Below are 18,429 nucleotides of genomic sequence, written 5' to 3' on the forward strand. Positions count from 1 at the left end.
CTAATTTATGTAGTTTTATATACGCAGAGTTTTGATTGAAGAAGAAAGTCCTAAAGACAGATATTCAAATATTTGAAATAGTTTTTGATAATATAAATTATTTTAACAAATATTTATATATTGAATAAATTTATTAAATTAAATATTTATACTTAAAAAAATATATAATAAATTTATAAAATATTTAATTTAATAATTATTAAATTCATTATTATAAAAGCTCGAGTTTTGCGGCCGATTAGAAGTAACAGGAAAGATGATGAAGCCACGTGTCATTGCCATAAAAATAAGTTGCTGAAGATTGCAAGCAGCTTAAAGATTAAAGGTTGTAATGCAGATTCTGGAAAGGAATAAAGGATATGCTATGCGTGCCAAAATTAACGGGTTCTGTATAATGTCCAACAAGAAATTAAAAGCCAGCTAGATCAAACGTGTCTAAATATAACTCGTTACTATCTCAATCTCAGAACAGTGGTTGGCTCTCACACACAATTTATATTTATATTTATATATGTGTTTATTTATACATATAAAATAAAAAAGTGGCCACTTTTTTTAAAAAAATTATATAGTTGATTTAAATTTTAATAATTTAATTAATTCCAATTAATAATAAATAAAAAAATCATAATATTTTAGTAAATTATTAATTTAATTTTTAATTTTAATAAAATTATAAAATCCATAACTCTTCTCTTCTACTCATAAATCCAAACCATAACAAAATTTTCTTGTATTGAGCTTTATAAAAATTGTTAGAATGTTTGAGGTTGAAGTGTGCATCAGTTCACCCATAAAAGCCCATTATTTTGGGGAGAGCCCATTGACATCTTGCGTTATGCTTAACCTTGTAAACATTAATTTTTGTAATTTAAAATTCTCTCTCTAATCGCTATCTCTCTCTAATTTTTTTTTTTTAATCAGGAGCTCATTAAGTTTAGAACACAATGAATAATACTTCAGTTAAATAAGAAAAATTATTATTTAATTTTTATATTTTAATAAAATTAATTATTTATTTCATATATTATAAAAAAATATATTATTTAGTCTCTATATTTTATTTTCGTTAAACTACTTAATTTCTCTATTAAATTTTTTATTATTCAAAAGTTTAATTTCAATCAAATTATTATTTAGTTTATTTATTTTAATAAAATTAATTAATTAGTAATTATATTTTAAAAAACACATTAATTAGTTTATGTAATTTCATTTTATTAATTCTTTAGCTCCTCTCACTACTTTTTTTAATATCAAAATTATTTTGACCCTCTCCCAGTTATTTATTTTTTTATCTTTCTTTATTTCTCTGTCTCAATATTTCTTCCCCTCTATAACATACTCTTTTCCCCTCATTCTCTCTCTATTTTTCATTTAGAATTAATACAAGTATACACATAAAAAGATTAGTTATTTCTTCTAGATATCTAAGTAATTAAGGCGATAATATAGAAAAATTATTTTCCAATAAAAAAACACAAAATTAATGTTAGGAAATTAAATAAAAATAATTTAAATGATTAGAGAAAAATATAAATTTAGAATTAGTCTTTATATAATAAAAATTTTATTTAGGAATATATTTTTTTAAAATTAGGGATAAATTAATTAGTTTCACTAAATTAGAGAATTAAATGATTATATTTTTTAAGATACAGAAAATAATTAATTAATTTTACTAAAATTAAGTGATTATATAATAATTTAACATGTATTGACTAGTAAAAAATTTAGACTTAAATAATTTGACGAAAGTAAAATATAAAAATTAAATAATATATTTTTTTAAAATATAAAATCTAAATAATTAGATTTAGCGATAGCAAAAGTAATCTAATACTCAACAAATTATGTATTCAAACTAAAAATAAGGGTATTATTTTCTATTATTAAAATATTCTTTCTATGCAGCAATCCTATTAAATTTTGATTCCTCAACTTAATTAATCAATATCCACATAAGTAAAATTCTTGTAATTTTAAATAAAATATTTTTTCACTTTTGAGGTTGGCTTGGGCTGTTAAGAAGGATCCAGATGCAACATGGCTGTCATCTTCTTGTGTAATTTTGAAGTGAAAGCAGCAAAGCCATCATAGCCTTTCCTTTTCTTGTTTTTGTGTTTCCTATCCTAATTAATAACCAAACTGAAAGTGCCCTAAGAACAGATTGCTAGATCCAATAGCCCTTAATTATTGGATTATAACATGTCAACTAATGGGGCCCTTAATTACAATTAAAATGCATGGAATTAATTAAATTTTTGTACTTTCAAGTCTTTAAGATTCTTAATTGTTTATGGAAAAATTCTTTTTAATTTGAATACCTTACACGTAATATTAAATAATTTAATTATATCATTTAATCTAATTTAATTTATTAGTTGAAGATATATTATTTATTAATAAACTTAAGCTTAAATTTTTATTTTTTTAATATTTTGCTCCTAAAAAGTTTAAGTTTTTTTTTTTCTTAAAGGTGTTTAATTAAAAAAACTTTCGTAAACCATTAATCTAGTGAGTTGAAAAAAGAGGTTTTTGATGATTTTTAAAAATTATGAAAAACTATTTAAAGTTTAAAGTTTTTTGGAATTTTAAAAACAAAACCTTCTTAATTATTAATTTGATAAGTTGAAAAATAAAAGATTTCATAAGTCTTCAAAAAAATTTTCCAAAAAATTTACTTTGGAAAACTTTGTACTCTCTCAAACATAATTTTAAAAGAGAAATTTTAATAATTATTTATAAAATTTTTAAATTTAGAGAATTTTATATTATATTTTTAAATTGACATCTCGATTACAATGGCTAAATTTCAAGTACTAACTCCTCCGATTTATCCAATTCTAAGGTTTTAACATATTGAAGAACAAGTTCAGGCCTCATCATCTCCACTGTCAGATTTAATATGCAAGATCTCTAATTCTCTATATGGTGTGCTTTTTATGCTACACAAGAAAAAAAAGAAAATAATGGTTTTGTACATCAGATCAGGGATGGAAATAAAAAATGGAAAAAAAAAAGAAAAAAAATATTCTGATCAATTAGGAATCATAGAACTCCTGCCTTTCTCATACCTTGTGAACATGAATCTCCCTGTTGAAGTTGATCTCCTAATTGCAAGAGGACTTCTAACCAAATTCAAAATCTCAATTCTATTCTTCTCTGTATCTCTCATTTTGTAACCATCATCACCATTTTCATCCTCGCTCAAGCGTAGTATATCAGCAATAGAAACTTGAGTATGCCACAGAGAAGAATTCAAAGAAACTGACCTTCTTATTGGTTGGATGGCTTCCTCTCTGATTTCATTAATGTTTTCTGTTTCTTGTTCCATATTCTGGGTGCTTAATCCAAGATCTTGAATTGTAGGCTTTGGTAGGATGTTATCACCACAAACAACAAGACTAACCACAGTTTCTTCAGGAACATTCCCTTGTAAATCTTGAACCACTAGAACAGCATCATTAATCCTGTGTTGGTATTCAAGGGCAGACACGACAGTGCTTGGCGGAGTTTCTTGAATTGGCGGTGGTGGACCTTGTGGTGGTGGTGGTTGGCTAGGTAGGATGTTGGTGGGTGCAATATTGGCACGGCAGAGGGGACAACTAGCATGAGACTTGAGCCAAGGATCAATACAAGGGAGATGAAATGCGTGGTTACACTTAGGCAAAAACCTTAAGTTCTCATTTTCTTGAAATTCACTTAAACAAACAGAGCAATCTGAGCTTTCAACGAACCCATCACCTTTCTTGTATTTGCATACAGTAATTGACTTGATGAGAGACTCATCCAATCCAGCTGCAGAACCCTGCCAGGCTTCATTAGTGATTTGGTCATGATTTTCACCCAATTCCAAGCTATTATCACCATGGCCTCCTCGCCTGCAATACTTGGAAATGATAGTATAGTAACTCACCAGGATGAAAGCACTTGCCAAGATACCAATTACAGCTATAATGAGAGGAGAAAAATCAGTTCCAGAATCATCATCTCCAAGGTTAAAGGGAGGAGGGGGAGGGAAAATTATATAGCACCATTGTGGACAATAAATGCTGCAAATTTGCTGGGAACAATCTTTATAGGTATCATAGGTTGCCCAAGGATTCTGGTTCCCAACAGAACCCATGTTGTTGAATCTTGGTAATAAAATTGTATGTAAATTTTGAAATAGTTCACTTGCCTCAATATTTACACTAAATTTTTGGGTCCAGAGAGGCAGAGATGAGAAGGCAAGTAGTAATAGAAAAGAAAGGAAGCAAAGGAGACAGGAAGTTGATCTCTCTCTCTCTCTCTCTCTCTCTCTCTCCTTATCTTCTCCTGCTTTATTCTTTGGTGGATCTTTGGCTTTTCTGGCTTTGGCTTTGTTTCATTGGAGAATGGAGATGATGATTTGTTGACGTTATTTAGTTGTGTTTTTTAGCATCAAAGTTTCTAATCAATTCAATGGGTGAAGTGAAGTACCGCCCAAGCTTAAATGGTAGGTAAAGTGTAGGTGAGTGGCCGCTTTACATCTCCTGTGGAAGCCACCGCAGCTTAAGATAATCAACCAATGGGATCTGGCCACATCATGGATATTGAAATGAGGGAACGCTAGAATACTTTGAGGAGTTGTACTCACGTGCAAGCACATGAGTTTTCTCACTTGGAAGAGATTTATTGGATGAAACTGTTTAGCCTGTATAGGCTTATATACGCAAGATTCTGCACTCTGATTTCTGAGTATCAGATTAGAGGGGCTTTGGCATTTATTAGTTGTACTAGTAAAAGTCCTACACTTGCACATGGCCACATGCCCCAAATCAATACTTACAAAACATATGCTGGATGAATAATATTAGCTAAAATTGTTTTTAGGGAAAAGTAAAAAAAAAAAAAATTATGTATTTCATAATTTGACACATAAAAAATTGCAGTTCAAATTTTATCAAACTGTTACTTTGTATCATACTCCATTAGCAAAGCATAATCGAAATTGTCAGTTAAGAGAGTGATGCGGCATTAAATACCAACACCCATGCTAGCTTAGCGTTGGTATGGCGCTAATATGACAATAAATACCAATATTCATGTTAACATGGCGATGAATATCCACAATGATGTGGCATTAAAAATAATATTTTATTAAGTATTAATATCACTTCAAAACAATGCTAATGATGACAAACACAAGACACTATATTGATAAAAAATAAAAGAAATTATTAACTATGAAGAGTAAGTTTTAGCCTTTTACATAAAAAAATAAAAAAGGTTAATTTTTTAATATATTAATGAGGTTTCCAGTGGAAAATCTACATGGAGCCAAATTAATATATATATATTTAACACAAGTTATTTCATATGCAAAACATTTTATAAATGGAGTCGTGAATTGATGCTTCTAAGTCATACCCAATTCCGTGGACAAATACAAGCCTTACCTTCTTCAACAAGAATTTTAAAAATTTTCCAACGTCACAACCTGTTTAGTAACTTGGCGGTTAGCTTAAGCATGCAATATCACATCATCATCATCATCATCAGTGACACTCAAATGAGAAGAAATTAATTAAGATTGATACTTTTTACCTCAGATCTAATCCTTGTACAACTATTTATAATTGGTTTTTGAGTCAGTTTGCTCAATTGTTTCTTTCTAGTACTTTGTGATCATTTCAGCTTCAACATATTAGGACCCATCCACTACAACTCAACCATTAGATGGTTCTGAAAGACATTAACTGTCATTTCATATTTTTAAATTATTAAATTCTTGTGAACCAAAAAGAAAGATATTTCTTAATTCTCAAATAAAAATTGTGTTCGCCCAGGAGATCATAATCATAATTAAACTAGAAAGGACAAGTAAAAACATTAGAAGATCGACAGTGCGGTCTGTGGCACAAAGACAACCGAGGATCTCAGGTTGAAAATTGTGAGGACCACCACGTGATATCAAGATAATTTTTAAATTAGGGACAACACTGAAGAAAAATTCACCAAGACAGGAATAACATTTTACAATACACAAACATCTAATCAATCTAAATGTTTTGTTCATACGCGCAAAACTTCCTCCAGATTTATTGTCTTATTATCTTCTAACATGAATGAATTTTACTATAAACACTACCCGAGTATCAGAGAAACCTGTGGTTTCATGCTCTACCCTTCCTCTTCTCATCCAATGCCTGTTCCATAGGGCATATGCACATAGTAAGGTCAAAACATACCATGATTAACTCACATAAAAATATGAGCAAAATAAAAATGTTTTGCCTGTGCATACTGCATAGGTGCATGTTCATGCATTTGTTATGTTGGATAAAACAGATTATTAGAAAATGAAAAATAAAATAAAAATAACACATAATTTAGGTAAAAGGAACCAGAGTCCGCATGTAGCCAATTTCTCATAATCTTTGGAACCTCAATGGTAGAATGTTGATGCATTTGTGTTTCAGAGAGCAAACAGACTTATCATGAATTAATATCATTTGCCTTTGCCACTAAGTGAAAAGTTGTCAAACATCAGGAATTACCTAAAAATGAATAAGCATTCTAATATACGTGATAAGCAGGGAACCACAAATGCTGGTATTCTGTGAAATGTCTCCGTGGACTAACTTGGTATCATTTAGTGAAGCTAAAATCATGCATCTTAGAGCTGAGTTTCATTCGTACTTCATATAGGTTCCTTTCTTGTAGTCATAATCATCAAAATATTCTATGTATCTAAACAAATAAGGTGACATCAAAAAGTCGACATGCAAACAAAACAACTATGTAAGCACATACAGAACATGGCACATTCTTCAAGTAGAATTTGACAAGATCCAAAAAGAAAAGTACCTTGCTTTGGAACATTCTCATTGTCAACACAAGAGTATCACGTGTCCTACAAAACAACATGAGTAGCAACATGTCAAACAGGGTTCTTTCAAAAGCAAAAGAAAAATAGTTTGATTCAATATTAATTATTTGATGCACACATTAAATATTATAACACTTTCCCTTTCGCAAAATGCATAGAAATCAAGAAGGTGCTAAAAATTATTGTATTAAGCAACAAAACTTTGTTAAGTTCTCTAGACAATTCTATGCATGCAAGAAAAGTTAAATCAAGAAACAAAATATGGGGGATTAAATTAAATCCAATAGAAAACTCAACATTAAGTAACAATTACCTAACATCATATGTATTGAGAGGATGAGAAGATCCACTAGAACATGTTAAAACAAATTGTGTTGAGACTCCAGAAGGAATTTTGATCTGCAAAATCAACAAAATACAAAATTAGAGTATGCCTTTTATTTTCTAATATGTACTCTTGCAAGTCCCTCCCCCAAGGAAGAAGAAGAGAAGGACATAATATTGAAAGTTAAGAACATACTGATAAATTCTTTGAAAATTTCTCTGCAATCAGCTCAACTTCCTCACTTATGCTCTTGATTTGATAGCGTGATCGTTGCAAAACTAGAAATGCTGATTCCCAATGGTCGGAAGAGTCTGTCTATAAAAGGAAATAAAATATTTAAGGTCATAAAATTGGTTATAACATAATTCCCGTAATCTCTATTAATTCTAAACTAAATACAGGGAACTGAGAGGTGAGAAATATAATAATCAACACAACCTTATTTTGAATAACATATGACCATTTTGGAAATACAAGAATTAAAATATAATAAAAAAAGTATTGTCAAACACAATTTTCATTTGAATGACTCATGACCACTTCAAAAATACAAGACCTAAAACTTTATCTTAAGACAATTATTGTTAAAGCAAGCAAATGGCTTATCTAATATGTAAATATGTTAAAGCAAGCATAACCCACCAGCAACTGAACACTAAATGTGGCTTCACCTTTAGACATGTATAAGTCAATCTCCTGGTGCATGTCTGGGTCTACAGAAGCAAAACATTAGAAACTTGTGCAAATATTATAACTTTCAGTGGCAAAAAGTCAATAAACAATAATCAGAACATCTTTATGACTATATGTAAACAAACACAATGCAGGAGTCTTCAGGAAACATAGCATTTTGATAAACCATAAACTTTCCCTCTCTCTCTCTCTCCCCTTCTTGATGAGTGACACAACAGCCAGTGGCACTCCTGCTTTCCACTAATAGTCCTACTGGGGGACAGTCTTGTGTCTTTATAAAAAATAATAGGGGCGTTCATGGTTCTTGGAGACCCCGAACCAAGGAACCATATTGAACCAATTAGAACCGTACCGAACTGAATTTATTTTACTTTTTTGGTTTGGTCCTAGTTCTTCACTAAAATTAAACCAGGACCGTATTAGATCTGTATCAAACCAAAGTACCGACTTTATATATATGTTTTTCTATGATTTTTTAGCTATGTTATATACTTTCAATATAATTGTATATATTTATATACAACTAAATTTGTAATATATATATATATATATATATATATATATATATATATATAAAACCTAATAATATTTTTTCATTCTTCTACCTTTTCTTAATAATTTTAGTTATAAATATATTAAATCAACTTATAATTCTTAATTATATATGTACCTAAAAGTTAAAGACTATATAATTAAGAAATAGCTAAATGATTATCATATGATATATTGTGTATATTAGCAACTAATTTTAAAACTTAAATAGGAATTCAGTTATGACTTTCCTTGACAATTGCATAAAATTGTTTTAGGAATCAAAATCCAAACTAGAACCTTACCAAACCGAAAAAAATAAAAAATCAAACAATTTGAAAGAAAGCATTACTGTTTCAAGCCATTAGTTTGACAATTAAACATTTTAACAGAAAGCATTATTGTTTTACTATTGAGGTATTTTAGGAAGTAAGGATAAATGAATTACAATCATAAAATTATACCAAACATTAACTATATGAAATTCAATTGAATTTCACATTTTAATATTGATTCTGATTCTAGAGATCAGTGGAATCAAATGTCTCAAAGGGTATCAAATTCCGATTCCTAATTGACCCAAACAATCAGGAAAAATATTCTTTGTTTCCAATTTGCCTTGATTACGATTCTGATTCCAGAATTTGAAACAAATAGACCCTAAGTTTCATAAATATTATACTCTCATCAAAAGTATGAACAGAAATGGATAAATTTCAACAATTGTTCCTGAACTTATATAGTTATAACACTACAGTCCTTTAACTTTAAAATGTAACATAAAACCCCCTAAACTTTCAAATTTTGCACAGTAAAATCTCTCTAACTTTAAATTACTGATTTTTCAGTTAGAAACTGATGTGAATAGCTCCCGCATGGCACTTGTCAACATTTCTCTGGACTCTTATGCAAAGTGTAAAATTATTCTCTTTACACATGAAAAATTATTCTGTCTATAGAGAGAAAAAGGACTCAATTTACACATGGCTTGAGAGAGAAAAGTGAAATACTGACTAAACTCCATGCTGAAACTGTCCAAGTCAGCATCTAACTGAAAAACCTAGTAATTGGAGGTTAGAGGGATTTTACTGTGCAAAATTTGAAAGTTAATGGAGTTTTATGTTACATTTTTAAAATAAGGGACTGTAATGTTACAACTAGATAAGTTCATGAATAGTTGTCAAAATTTATTTGAACATAAATAGAAAACATAGTTGTTATACACCATGATCTAATAGATGACTGCAACATCACACATTTTATCCATTGGAATTTGGAAGACAGGTACTATAGAACCAAAAACAGTATTAAGGAAGAAAATCTGGTTCATACGCAATGTGATTGATAAAATTCTACATCTGCCACTGTTTTAAACAAATTGTTTAATGCTACAAAAATAGAAACAAGTTGAAAATATACACACATGTTTTAACAACAGTCACTATCAACTATAATTTAACTTGGTCATTTTCAAGGATCTTCAAATCCAACAGACGTTTATGAATCTCACACTTACCACATTTTATTTTGTTCTGATCATTTGCAAAAAGCCTCACCAGTTCTCCCTGATAGAATAAACAATAAGAAAACAAGATTCTCGAACATCACAAATATCAAAAGCTGCATTATTTTTTATTAGAAACATAGATAATGAAATAAGTCAAATTTCTAGAAAGTAGAAACGGAGACCATTCATTTCAAACAACAAAGTGGATTTGGACACAAAAATTCCAATGATTGAACCAAAAGCAAGGCAAGCATTGAGGTTCAAAAATTTGTCTTCATAAGGACCATCAGACTGCCTATCCAATTTAAAAATCATTTAAAAGCATTGAAAAACAGGAATGACAGTTTGTTGTAATTTTGGAAAATTGTGATTCCTGGTGCATAATTACATATGTCACAGAAGGTGTTAAAAATACCATGAATGACTGTAGTCTCCGTATGAGGAAATGTGTATATGCTTATGTGTTTGGAACTATTAATTATTAAAAAAAGATAAATACCTTTTTATTAATATTATGGATAATGAAAAACATTTGAGCAACCAAGTCCTTTCATATCATGGTGAAAAAAGGAAGATAGTCTGTTAAAAGACAACAGTACCAATTTTCTGGAATTCTAGTGTTGTAATAAAGTGTCTAGAATTTCATTGCATTTTTAAAAATTCAATGGTTGTGGTCATTTTTAATGAAAGCAGCCACATCTACATGAAGAAATTTGATTTCAGAGACCAAGTTTTGCTACACAGTAACATTACAGTTTAATTTCCTTGGCTAAGAAAAATGCTTGGTAGGTAATCAAAGAAATATTATTTATTAGTTAACCTGACGGCCTTGGTCATCCATTGGTATGCACTCAACAGCAATCAGCTTATCGACATCATCAGCAGTGACAACATATTCTGGATTCGTGGCTCCTGAGTTAAACATTCCCATGAAATTTTACGCATATTTAATAACCATTAAACAAGAAGTAATCACACTATGAGGAGCTCCAACGCCCTCCCTACGCCTCCTTACTAAAAACAAAATAAAAACTAAAAATATCCTATGAAGGAAAAAACCAGTTCATTTCTTACCTTCAATATATTGCCTAGTGCCATCCTCAAGATGGCGAACCCACTGAAACATGCAAAGAGAAGTTCCACGCACAGGATATCCACATCCAAGGAGTTTTTCTCCAGGTGTAGCTTCACCAATAATCTGAAACCCATCTATTCCAGGACCCTCTAAAATGCAACAAGTCATATTAAATTTTTAAACAGAGGTCATGAACTTGTTTCTAGATGAAAACATCACTTACCTTCAGAAACAGAGGAAGCAATCTCATCATGTATGCTGGAAGGATGCAGCAAGTCCTTGGTCATATCTCCTGTTCTCATATTCATGACACCTTTATCAAATAAACTATTGGAGAGAGGACCAGTAACCTTCCTGCAAGAGAATGATATATTGGCCAGGTATAACCATTAATATGAACCAGCAGTATTCAGTTACAGCAACAGATGTTAGAAGAAAATGTTAAAAATGGTTGAAAAAGAAATTTCTTATGTGTTCAAATTCCTGCTAAATTGAAGGACAAGTTCTACAAGACTGCAATTTTCTGGTTGTGATGTATGGTACTAGTGCTATGCAAAAATGAAATTACATCTACATAATGAATGCAGCAGTCTGGAAGAGTAAAGGAAACCATGATAGATGATGTTTATGCATAAAAGCACCAGAAAAGAAATGGGTATATTTCTATGAAGGTAGAAGAGGCACCCAATAAGTTGAAAGAGAGAAAAGTAAGATAGTTTGGTCATGTCCAACACAGACTGCATGCGCTAGCACAAAAAATAGTATATCTGAGTTATAATACTAAAAAAGATGATAAGTAGACCAAGAATGACATGAGGATTAGTGGCTAAATACGATAGAGCATCACTAGCCCTTGCTAAAATGTAGCCCTCAACTGAGCATGATGGAGGAAAGGGATTCATACACCTAAACCCAATTATTTTGGGAATAACACTTGGTTGAGTTGAGTATTCCATGAATGATATGCTATCAGGTTCAAGTCAGTCTAATTCTAGATAGAATTAGAACTTCTAATAAATCAAACAACAAACAAACTGTTAGATGAATGCTAACACCCTAACTGATTCACTTTTTTACAAGCCAACAATATGGTGCTTCGAACAATGGTACAAAACGGTAAGTGGAAAATTCAAAAAACTGCAATTTCAACGTTACATATGGAACGTAATATTACTATTGAACTTGGAGCGTAATGACTAATTCTAGCTTCCTAAACAATATGGACTGGATCTTCAACAGTCTCTTTTCTTTCTTTGGAGATTATTGAAAACATAAAAGAGTAAAACAAAGAACCATGCTAATACATGTACGCATCAGAGGAAAGTGACAACTAAATGGTGTAATTCTCTAACAAATAAAAATTTTACTGCAGCACATCACAAACTGTATAGAAACTAAATATGTACACAATTTATAATTTTTCAAATACCACTAACCACAATATTACCCATAAAAAAAAGAACCGAGATTGATAGATTGAAAGTTGTTAGGATATATTGTGGATGGTTTCCCATATTTGCAAACAAAAAGAAACTTGAGCGCCATATAAAGTACAAGGCAACCAAACCAAAGCCATTTTGATTGAGGTGTGCCAAGTCCAACCCAATTGCAGCTATCATCCCATTTTGTGCTCCAACCCCCTAGGCTCGAGAATTCAATATGGTATTAGAGCCTTTCAAATCAAAAGGTTTAGATTTTAAATCCTAGTCATCGTCATTCATTAATTAAACATCTAAACACAAAGTAAAATAGGCATGTGTTTGTCCACGCCTCAAGCCCAGTGGCATTTGCATGCAGGAGCCAGGAGTGTGTTAGAGATATAAAACTATTTTTGTGGGTAGGTTGAGCCGCAATGAGCTAGAACCATGAGTTGATCTAATCAAACTAGACTTAAGTGGATCTATGGGCTAGGTTAGCGTGCTAGAACCTAAGGATAGAGCTATAAGAAACCAAATCCAAGTAGGTGGACCACCATATGGCATGAAATGACTAGGCCTCAACAGGTTAAGCCTAATTACACTTGAAGGCGAGTGTTGGGATGTGAATGGTTTCCCACATTGGCAAAGACAGAAATTTGAGGGTCATATAAATTCTAGGACAACCAAACCAAGATGGCCTAGGCCACTTTGGTGGAGGTGTGCTAAGTCTAACTCAATTGCAACTTGCATCCTGCTTTGTACTCCAACCCCTTGGGCTTGAGAATTCAACTAAAGTACAAAGACAGTACCAACCTAGAAGGATCAAATGAGAACTCTGGCAAATTGTTTTTGTTTAACTGTTGATGCATCTCTCCATTAAGCATTAACCTTGCTTTGTTTGCCACATCAATTTCATGTCTATATCTCATCATTGTATCAGTTGGCTCCAAATGCCATTCGTCTATATGGTGATTAGAAGGAGAAATGCCATTTTGATTCTGGAGAGAGAAAGAGAGAGAGATGGTAAAGAAAAATATCAGATGAGATGATAAACCCGAGTTGATGCAATGAAAAGGGAGATAGTAAACAAGTAGATTACATGCCAGTAGTACCGTGGATTGATGAGGAGCTTGACGCATCAAGTTGCCCGTACCAGTGTTATCTTTATCATGAAATTCACTCTCATTACGAAAGCCCACCACTAAATCTCTGATTTTATCCTGTGATAAATGTAAATCCATGCCAATATTATCATTTCAAATTGTAAATCAACATTACAATTTATGAGATGACAAAGAAAAGGTTACAATTCAAAAATACTTCAGTAACATATCTGTAAACAAAGGAGAAACAATCTTGGTTCAAGAATTAAAATGGCAAGTTATGATAAAATGTTTCAGTAAGTTTGTGAGAGGCATGTAGGTAGGTAAATCTGCAAGTCTAAGAAGCAAATAAACGATGAGGTCAGAATCATATATATATATATCTGTATCATAAATTAGATGAGGGGAAGCATTTGAGTATTTAATCAATATCAAGATCAAGGAAAATCCAATAGAATAATCAGGAATTCCCATTAACCAATTATACAATATAGGAACCTTACATGTGAAGTTCTAATCTTTGACTGTAATTGATTGTGCAGATGCTGCATGACATCAAGAAAAGCAAAGTTATATCAAATTTGGTAAACATATTATTCATAGACAATTAGGATACATGTTGGTAATTAAAACAGTTTTTAGGCATCATGTCCGCCTGCCAGCCAATGGGAGAATAAACAGGAGGAAAAATAACAAACAAACTATCAAGTAATAGTGAGTACAACAGAAGCAATCAAGACTTTCGTACTATCACATGGACTTAGAATAGTTCATGACAGTGTTTGAACAATGTTGATTGTACAATCACTTGTGGAAATTCTAACAAAAAAATTATGTTGTTTGTACAAAAAGCTTTGGCCTGGAAAATATCCTAATCGCTGAATTCATATAATACAGACATTATAATTCAATGAAGAAACTAGGAGTCCCTCAGGAGGTGAAGAACCTTTAATACAGGAGATTTCAGTTAGCAGGTCTTATGTCGGGGATACATGTGCACAACACTAGGCAGTTCAGCTATATGTCCAGTATATATCTATAAATATTTAACATCTATTATTACATTAAAGGTGCCGTTTGGTTCTTACTTCTTATTACTAATTTAGTATTTTTTGCTGAACATTAATGCACATAAATGATATACGTTGTGAATTTGATTGAAGATTGAAGAGACTGCAAAGCAGAATAAATTCACAGCATGTTAGTGGTTCAACACAAAAAATAAATAGCATTTTCTCATGCCTGGCAAAAGAATTGGCAAAATTGAAAAGGGAACAATGCACCTTATAAACTGTAAAATGGACATGTGTCCACTTGTCACAGATATATGTGAAGTAAATAATTAATACCGTTATGCTGTTGGATACAGCAGAGGCATTTATGACATGGGGCCAAACACCATATTCAGCCAGTAAGCCAAGCATGGATGACGTGAAAATATATCTCTCATCATCTACAACCTGGAGAATAGAAAACCATTAGCACATCTAAATACCAAGAACACATTTATGAAGAAATTAAGGAAAGGAGTACATGAAAGTGAACATAGATAAGGAAATAAAGCTCCTTTGGAAGTAGATTAAGGTCCACACAGCATAGCAAATACATACAATGGATTGAAAGAAAACAGAAAGATATAAGTTGGGGGTAGAAAGTAGAAAGGCATTAGTATACCTTCAAATCATGGGCCAATTTTAAGTTTTCTTCAAGATCGCCTTTTCTGCGAACCAATTCATTCAAGGCAGATGTAATAGCTTCATTTTGCTTCTCATCAATTGCCTATGATCAAAATAATGCCATTTCAGACTCTAAGCCACAGAGGGATAAACTGGATTAACATTTCAGCTTAGTAGCACCAGGTAAGTGTATAAAAAAAATCTATTTTTCAAAATAGAAGTACCATTCTCAAATCAGAAAACTTCCTTTCCAACACATATTTTTCATTCAGCAGTTGCAGCTCCTGACACCAAAGAGATTAAACAAGTGAGAAACTTATAGCCATAACAATTATCTATATGCACAAGCACAGGCCTCGAGAAACACATACCCTAACATAAGCAGCTGCAATTTGTTTACGGAGAATCTGGATCTCTTCTTTCTGTGCTCTCACTCGTGAATACAGCTCCTATAAACTCATCATGTAAGGGATCCATGAAGCTTCACCATGTTTAGGATCAAAATTTCTAAAAAGATACATGAAAAGTAACAATACCACTGCCTCTCTGTCTTCAGAATAATTGAAATTTTCATCACCTTTTAACCTCCTTTGTGTAAGAGGTGCTTCAATATTATGCCTGCTAAACAAAAGAAATATTTACCTCAAATAAAACATCACATAAATCTTACATCCAGTCTTTGTCAAATTGATTTGATTCACAGAGGAATTTGCATGAAGCACTTCTTTCTTGCACTCTTGGTCAAGGCAATACCTGTTTATAGAATTAGAGCTTTGAGTCTGAGCCCCATCATTGTTAAGCCCTTGCATAGGGCTTTTACTTGAAGACATTGCATTGGCTTAGGTTCCCTTCAAGACTCCCTCTGATTGAATGACATCCAAAGTTTTCCATGATCACCACCTAAATCATGCATTTTACCTCATTTTATTCCCCACTTTCTTTTTGCCCAGAAGGTGAAACGTTCCTTTACAGGTTGCCACTCCCAAGTGGTTTAAGTTACTTCAACTACAAAGTCATAATATACAATCAGACTTGAAGCCATTTAAAAAATTAAAATAATAATAATAACAATAAAAGACCTAGAAGTATTACACATTTCCGAGAATTTAACCCAAAATCGTTTAGAGTGTAGAAAGAAAATCCATGTAGCCGACCCCAAATTTTTGGGACAAAGGCTTAGTTGAGTTGAGTAGAATAATAATAATAAAAACACATTCTCATGTGAGGAACAAGAACAGAGAAAAGCAATTATAACATTAATTGCAGACTGAAAAAGTAAATAATGTTTAAATGAAGGTATTCCCCATTAAATTACAAGTTACACAACTTGAAAGAATAGAAGACCACTCATGAATCATGTTCCCGCATGGAGCACATGGATTGGAAGAGGATCCACTACATGGCTCTCCCTCTTTCAGACACTTGGATTCAAGCCAATTGGAAAAAACCTCAGTTCAACTTAAACTGCACTGAGGGAGCCCCAAGCAACAAAAAGATAGAATTCTTGGAGGTTAGCCAACTAATGGAACCCATATTTGAACATAAGGTGTAGTTGTGGAAAGTCACCAAAAATAAGCATTCCACCAACTGATTGGAGTCAACAACTCAATAAACTATCTAGTCTACATTAATAGATTATAAAATCCCAGACCCACTCTCCGCAGAACCTTTCAAACACGTGCAGTGGGTAGAAATGAAGAACATTGGTAGATAATTTTCGTGTCTTCTCACTCAAGTTGCTATCTTGAGAAGTTAGAAAAGCTGTAATTTAATATACAAAACTTACAATGGTATTATTCATTTACATCGCAGTAAAGGGCCAAACAAATATCTGACAAAGTTTAACTATTCACATTTGTGAAAACTAAATTAAGTGAGAAAATAATTATGAAGTTCATTTACTCATCCGTTACCCCAAAAAAGAAATTTCATTTGCTCTTCACCTACAAGGCATGATATAAGCTGCACATTTATTCTTCTCTATATAGTGAAAAGAACACAATTAACATAGGAAAGTTCCTCCAAAAAAATAGGAAGGACGAAAATAAAAATAAATAAATAAATCAAACAAGCCAAGAAGTTGCCACCTATAAACCTCAATATTGGAGCAGACACATACAGTCGTCAAATAGATTAAACAAACAAAGAAAAAGAAGAAGTAAACAAACCCCGAATTAATCAGGATTGAACACAAATCAAAGAAGAGAAATTCCAAGTGACCGATTGGGTTTTTGGAGTTGGAACGAAAATTATGCTACAGAGAAAACAAGCTGCGAAACGAATTCAAAAAATCTCACATTTACTGTAGTCAAATTCCACAAATTCAATTCAAGGACCCAAAATGAATCAAAGAAAAATTGAGAGAACCGACATTTACAAATTTCAAAAGTTCGTTATCGCCAACAAAAAAAAGAAAGACAGAATTGCAACAAGAATTTCCAATCGCACACGTAAGAAGAAAACCTGTTTGATGAAGAACCACAGAGAGAGATCGAATCCTATTGTAAAAGATAACAGAAAAAGATACCCCAAATCAAAAGGCTAGCAGATAGATCCATCAGCTCACGTATACGTACATTCTAGAGAGAGAGTCTGTTAATTAAAATCAAGCGTTGGCCTCTGGGAACAGTATCTTATTTTTTTTAACTTTTTTAAGGATTTTATGGTCTTTGTGAAAACGAGACGTATCGGTCGGTCACAGGCTAATGAGAAAAGGAAAAAGGAATGTGAAATGGAAGTCAATTGACCCTTGAAAACAAGAATTCACACGCCTTTTTTTTACGTGAGGAGATTATTCCTTCTTTGAATTCATAGTATTCTCCGATCTAAAATTCCGGGCCACCTTTTTTTAAATTATTTATTTTTATTATTATTATTATTATTATTATTATTAATTCATTTTATTATTAAAATAGGTTAATTTAATAAAATTTTATAATTTATTTCGTATAATTTTTATAAATTAATATATTTTATAAAGGTATTAATTAAGAAAAAATATTAATTTAAGAGAAAAAATAATTATTATGAAAAAGAATATGAAACACAACTAATTATTTTAATTTAACGTAATTTATTATAATAAATGAGTAATTTATTTCTATAATTTTTTTAATAAAATTTGCTACATGTAATTTTTCTGTTGAATTTTTTCATAAAAAAAATTTAATTAATAAATTTTTTATAATTAAAATTTTAAAAAATATTAATTTATAAAAATCACGTAAAATTTCATTAAATTATTT

General features: G+C 31.4%; 2 protein-coding genes across 6 annotated transcripts; both read right to left on the bottom strand.

Moving 5' to 3' along the window:
- Window positions 1-2,878: 2,878 nt before the first annotated feature.
- Window positions 2,879-4,566, bottom strand: LOC110664274 (RING-H2 finger protein ATL52). Its single transcript, XM_058144372.1, has one exon. The coding sequence runs from the start codon at window positions 4,127-4,129 to the stop codon at window positions 3,041-3,043; it is 1,089 nt and encodes a 362-aa protein (XP_058000355.1). The 5' UTR covers window positions 4,130-4,566; the 3' UTR covers window positions 2,879-3,040.
- A 1,314-nt stretch (window positions 4,567-5,880) lies between these two features.
- Window positions 5,881-17,908, bottom strand: LOC110647397 (uncharacterized). Of its 5 annotated transcripts, none has more exons than XM_021801210.2 (19): window positions 17,761-17,908; window positions 15,938-16,189; window positions 15,721-15,805; window positions 15,556-15,633; window positions 15,409-15,468; window positions 15,183-15,287; window positions 14,858-14,968; window positions 14,012-14,053; window positions 13,509-13,625; window positions 13,219-13,403; window positions 11,211-11,341; window positions 10,987-11,136; window positions 10,733-10,824; window positions 9,922-9,970; window positions 7,824-7,894; window positions 7,377-7,496; window positions 7,170-7,255; window positions 6,835-6,880; window positions 5,881-6,173 (listed from the first exon to the last, which is right to left on the bottom strand). In XM_021801210.2, the coding sequence occupies exons 2-19, from the start codon at window positions 16,012-16,014 to the stop codon at window positions 6,141-6,143; spliced, it is 1,638 nt and encodes a 545-aa protein (XP_021656902.1). In that variant the 5' UTR covers window positions 16,015-16,189; window positions 17,761-17,908; the 3' UTR covers window positions 5,881-6,140. The 5 variants fall into 5 exon arrangements, with proteins under 5 accessions (XP_021656902.1, XP_021656901.1, XP_021656900.1 ...); XM_021801209.2 differs by having other exon boundaries at window positions 17,712-17,857; XM_021801208.2 differs by having other exon boundaries at window positions 17,648-17,820.
- Window positions 17,909-18,429: the final 521 nt, after the last annotated feature.

This window comes from Hevea brasiliensis, chromosome 3 (genome assembly GCF_030052815.1).
Source record: "Hevea brasiliensis isolate MT/VB/25A 57/8 chromosome 3, ASM3005281v1, whole genome shotgun sequence".
Lineage (NCBI taxonomy): Eukaryota > Viridiplantae > Streptophyta > Magnoliopsida > Malpighiales > Euphorbiaceae > Hevea > Hevea brasiliensis.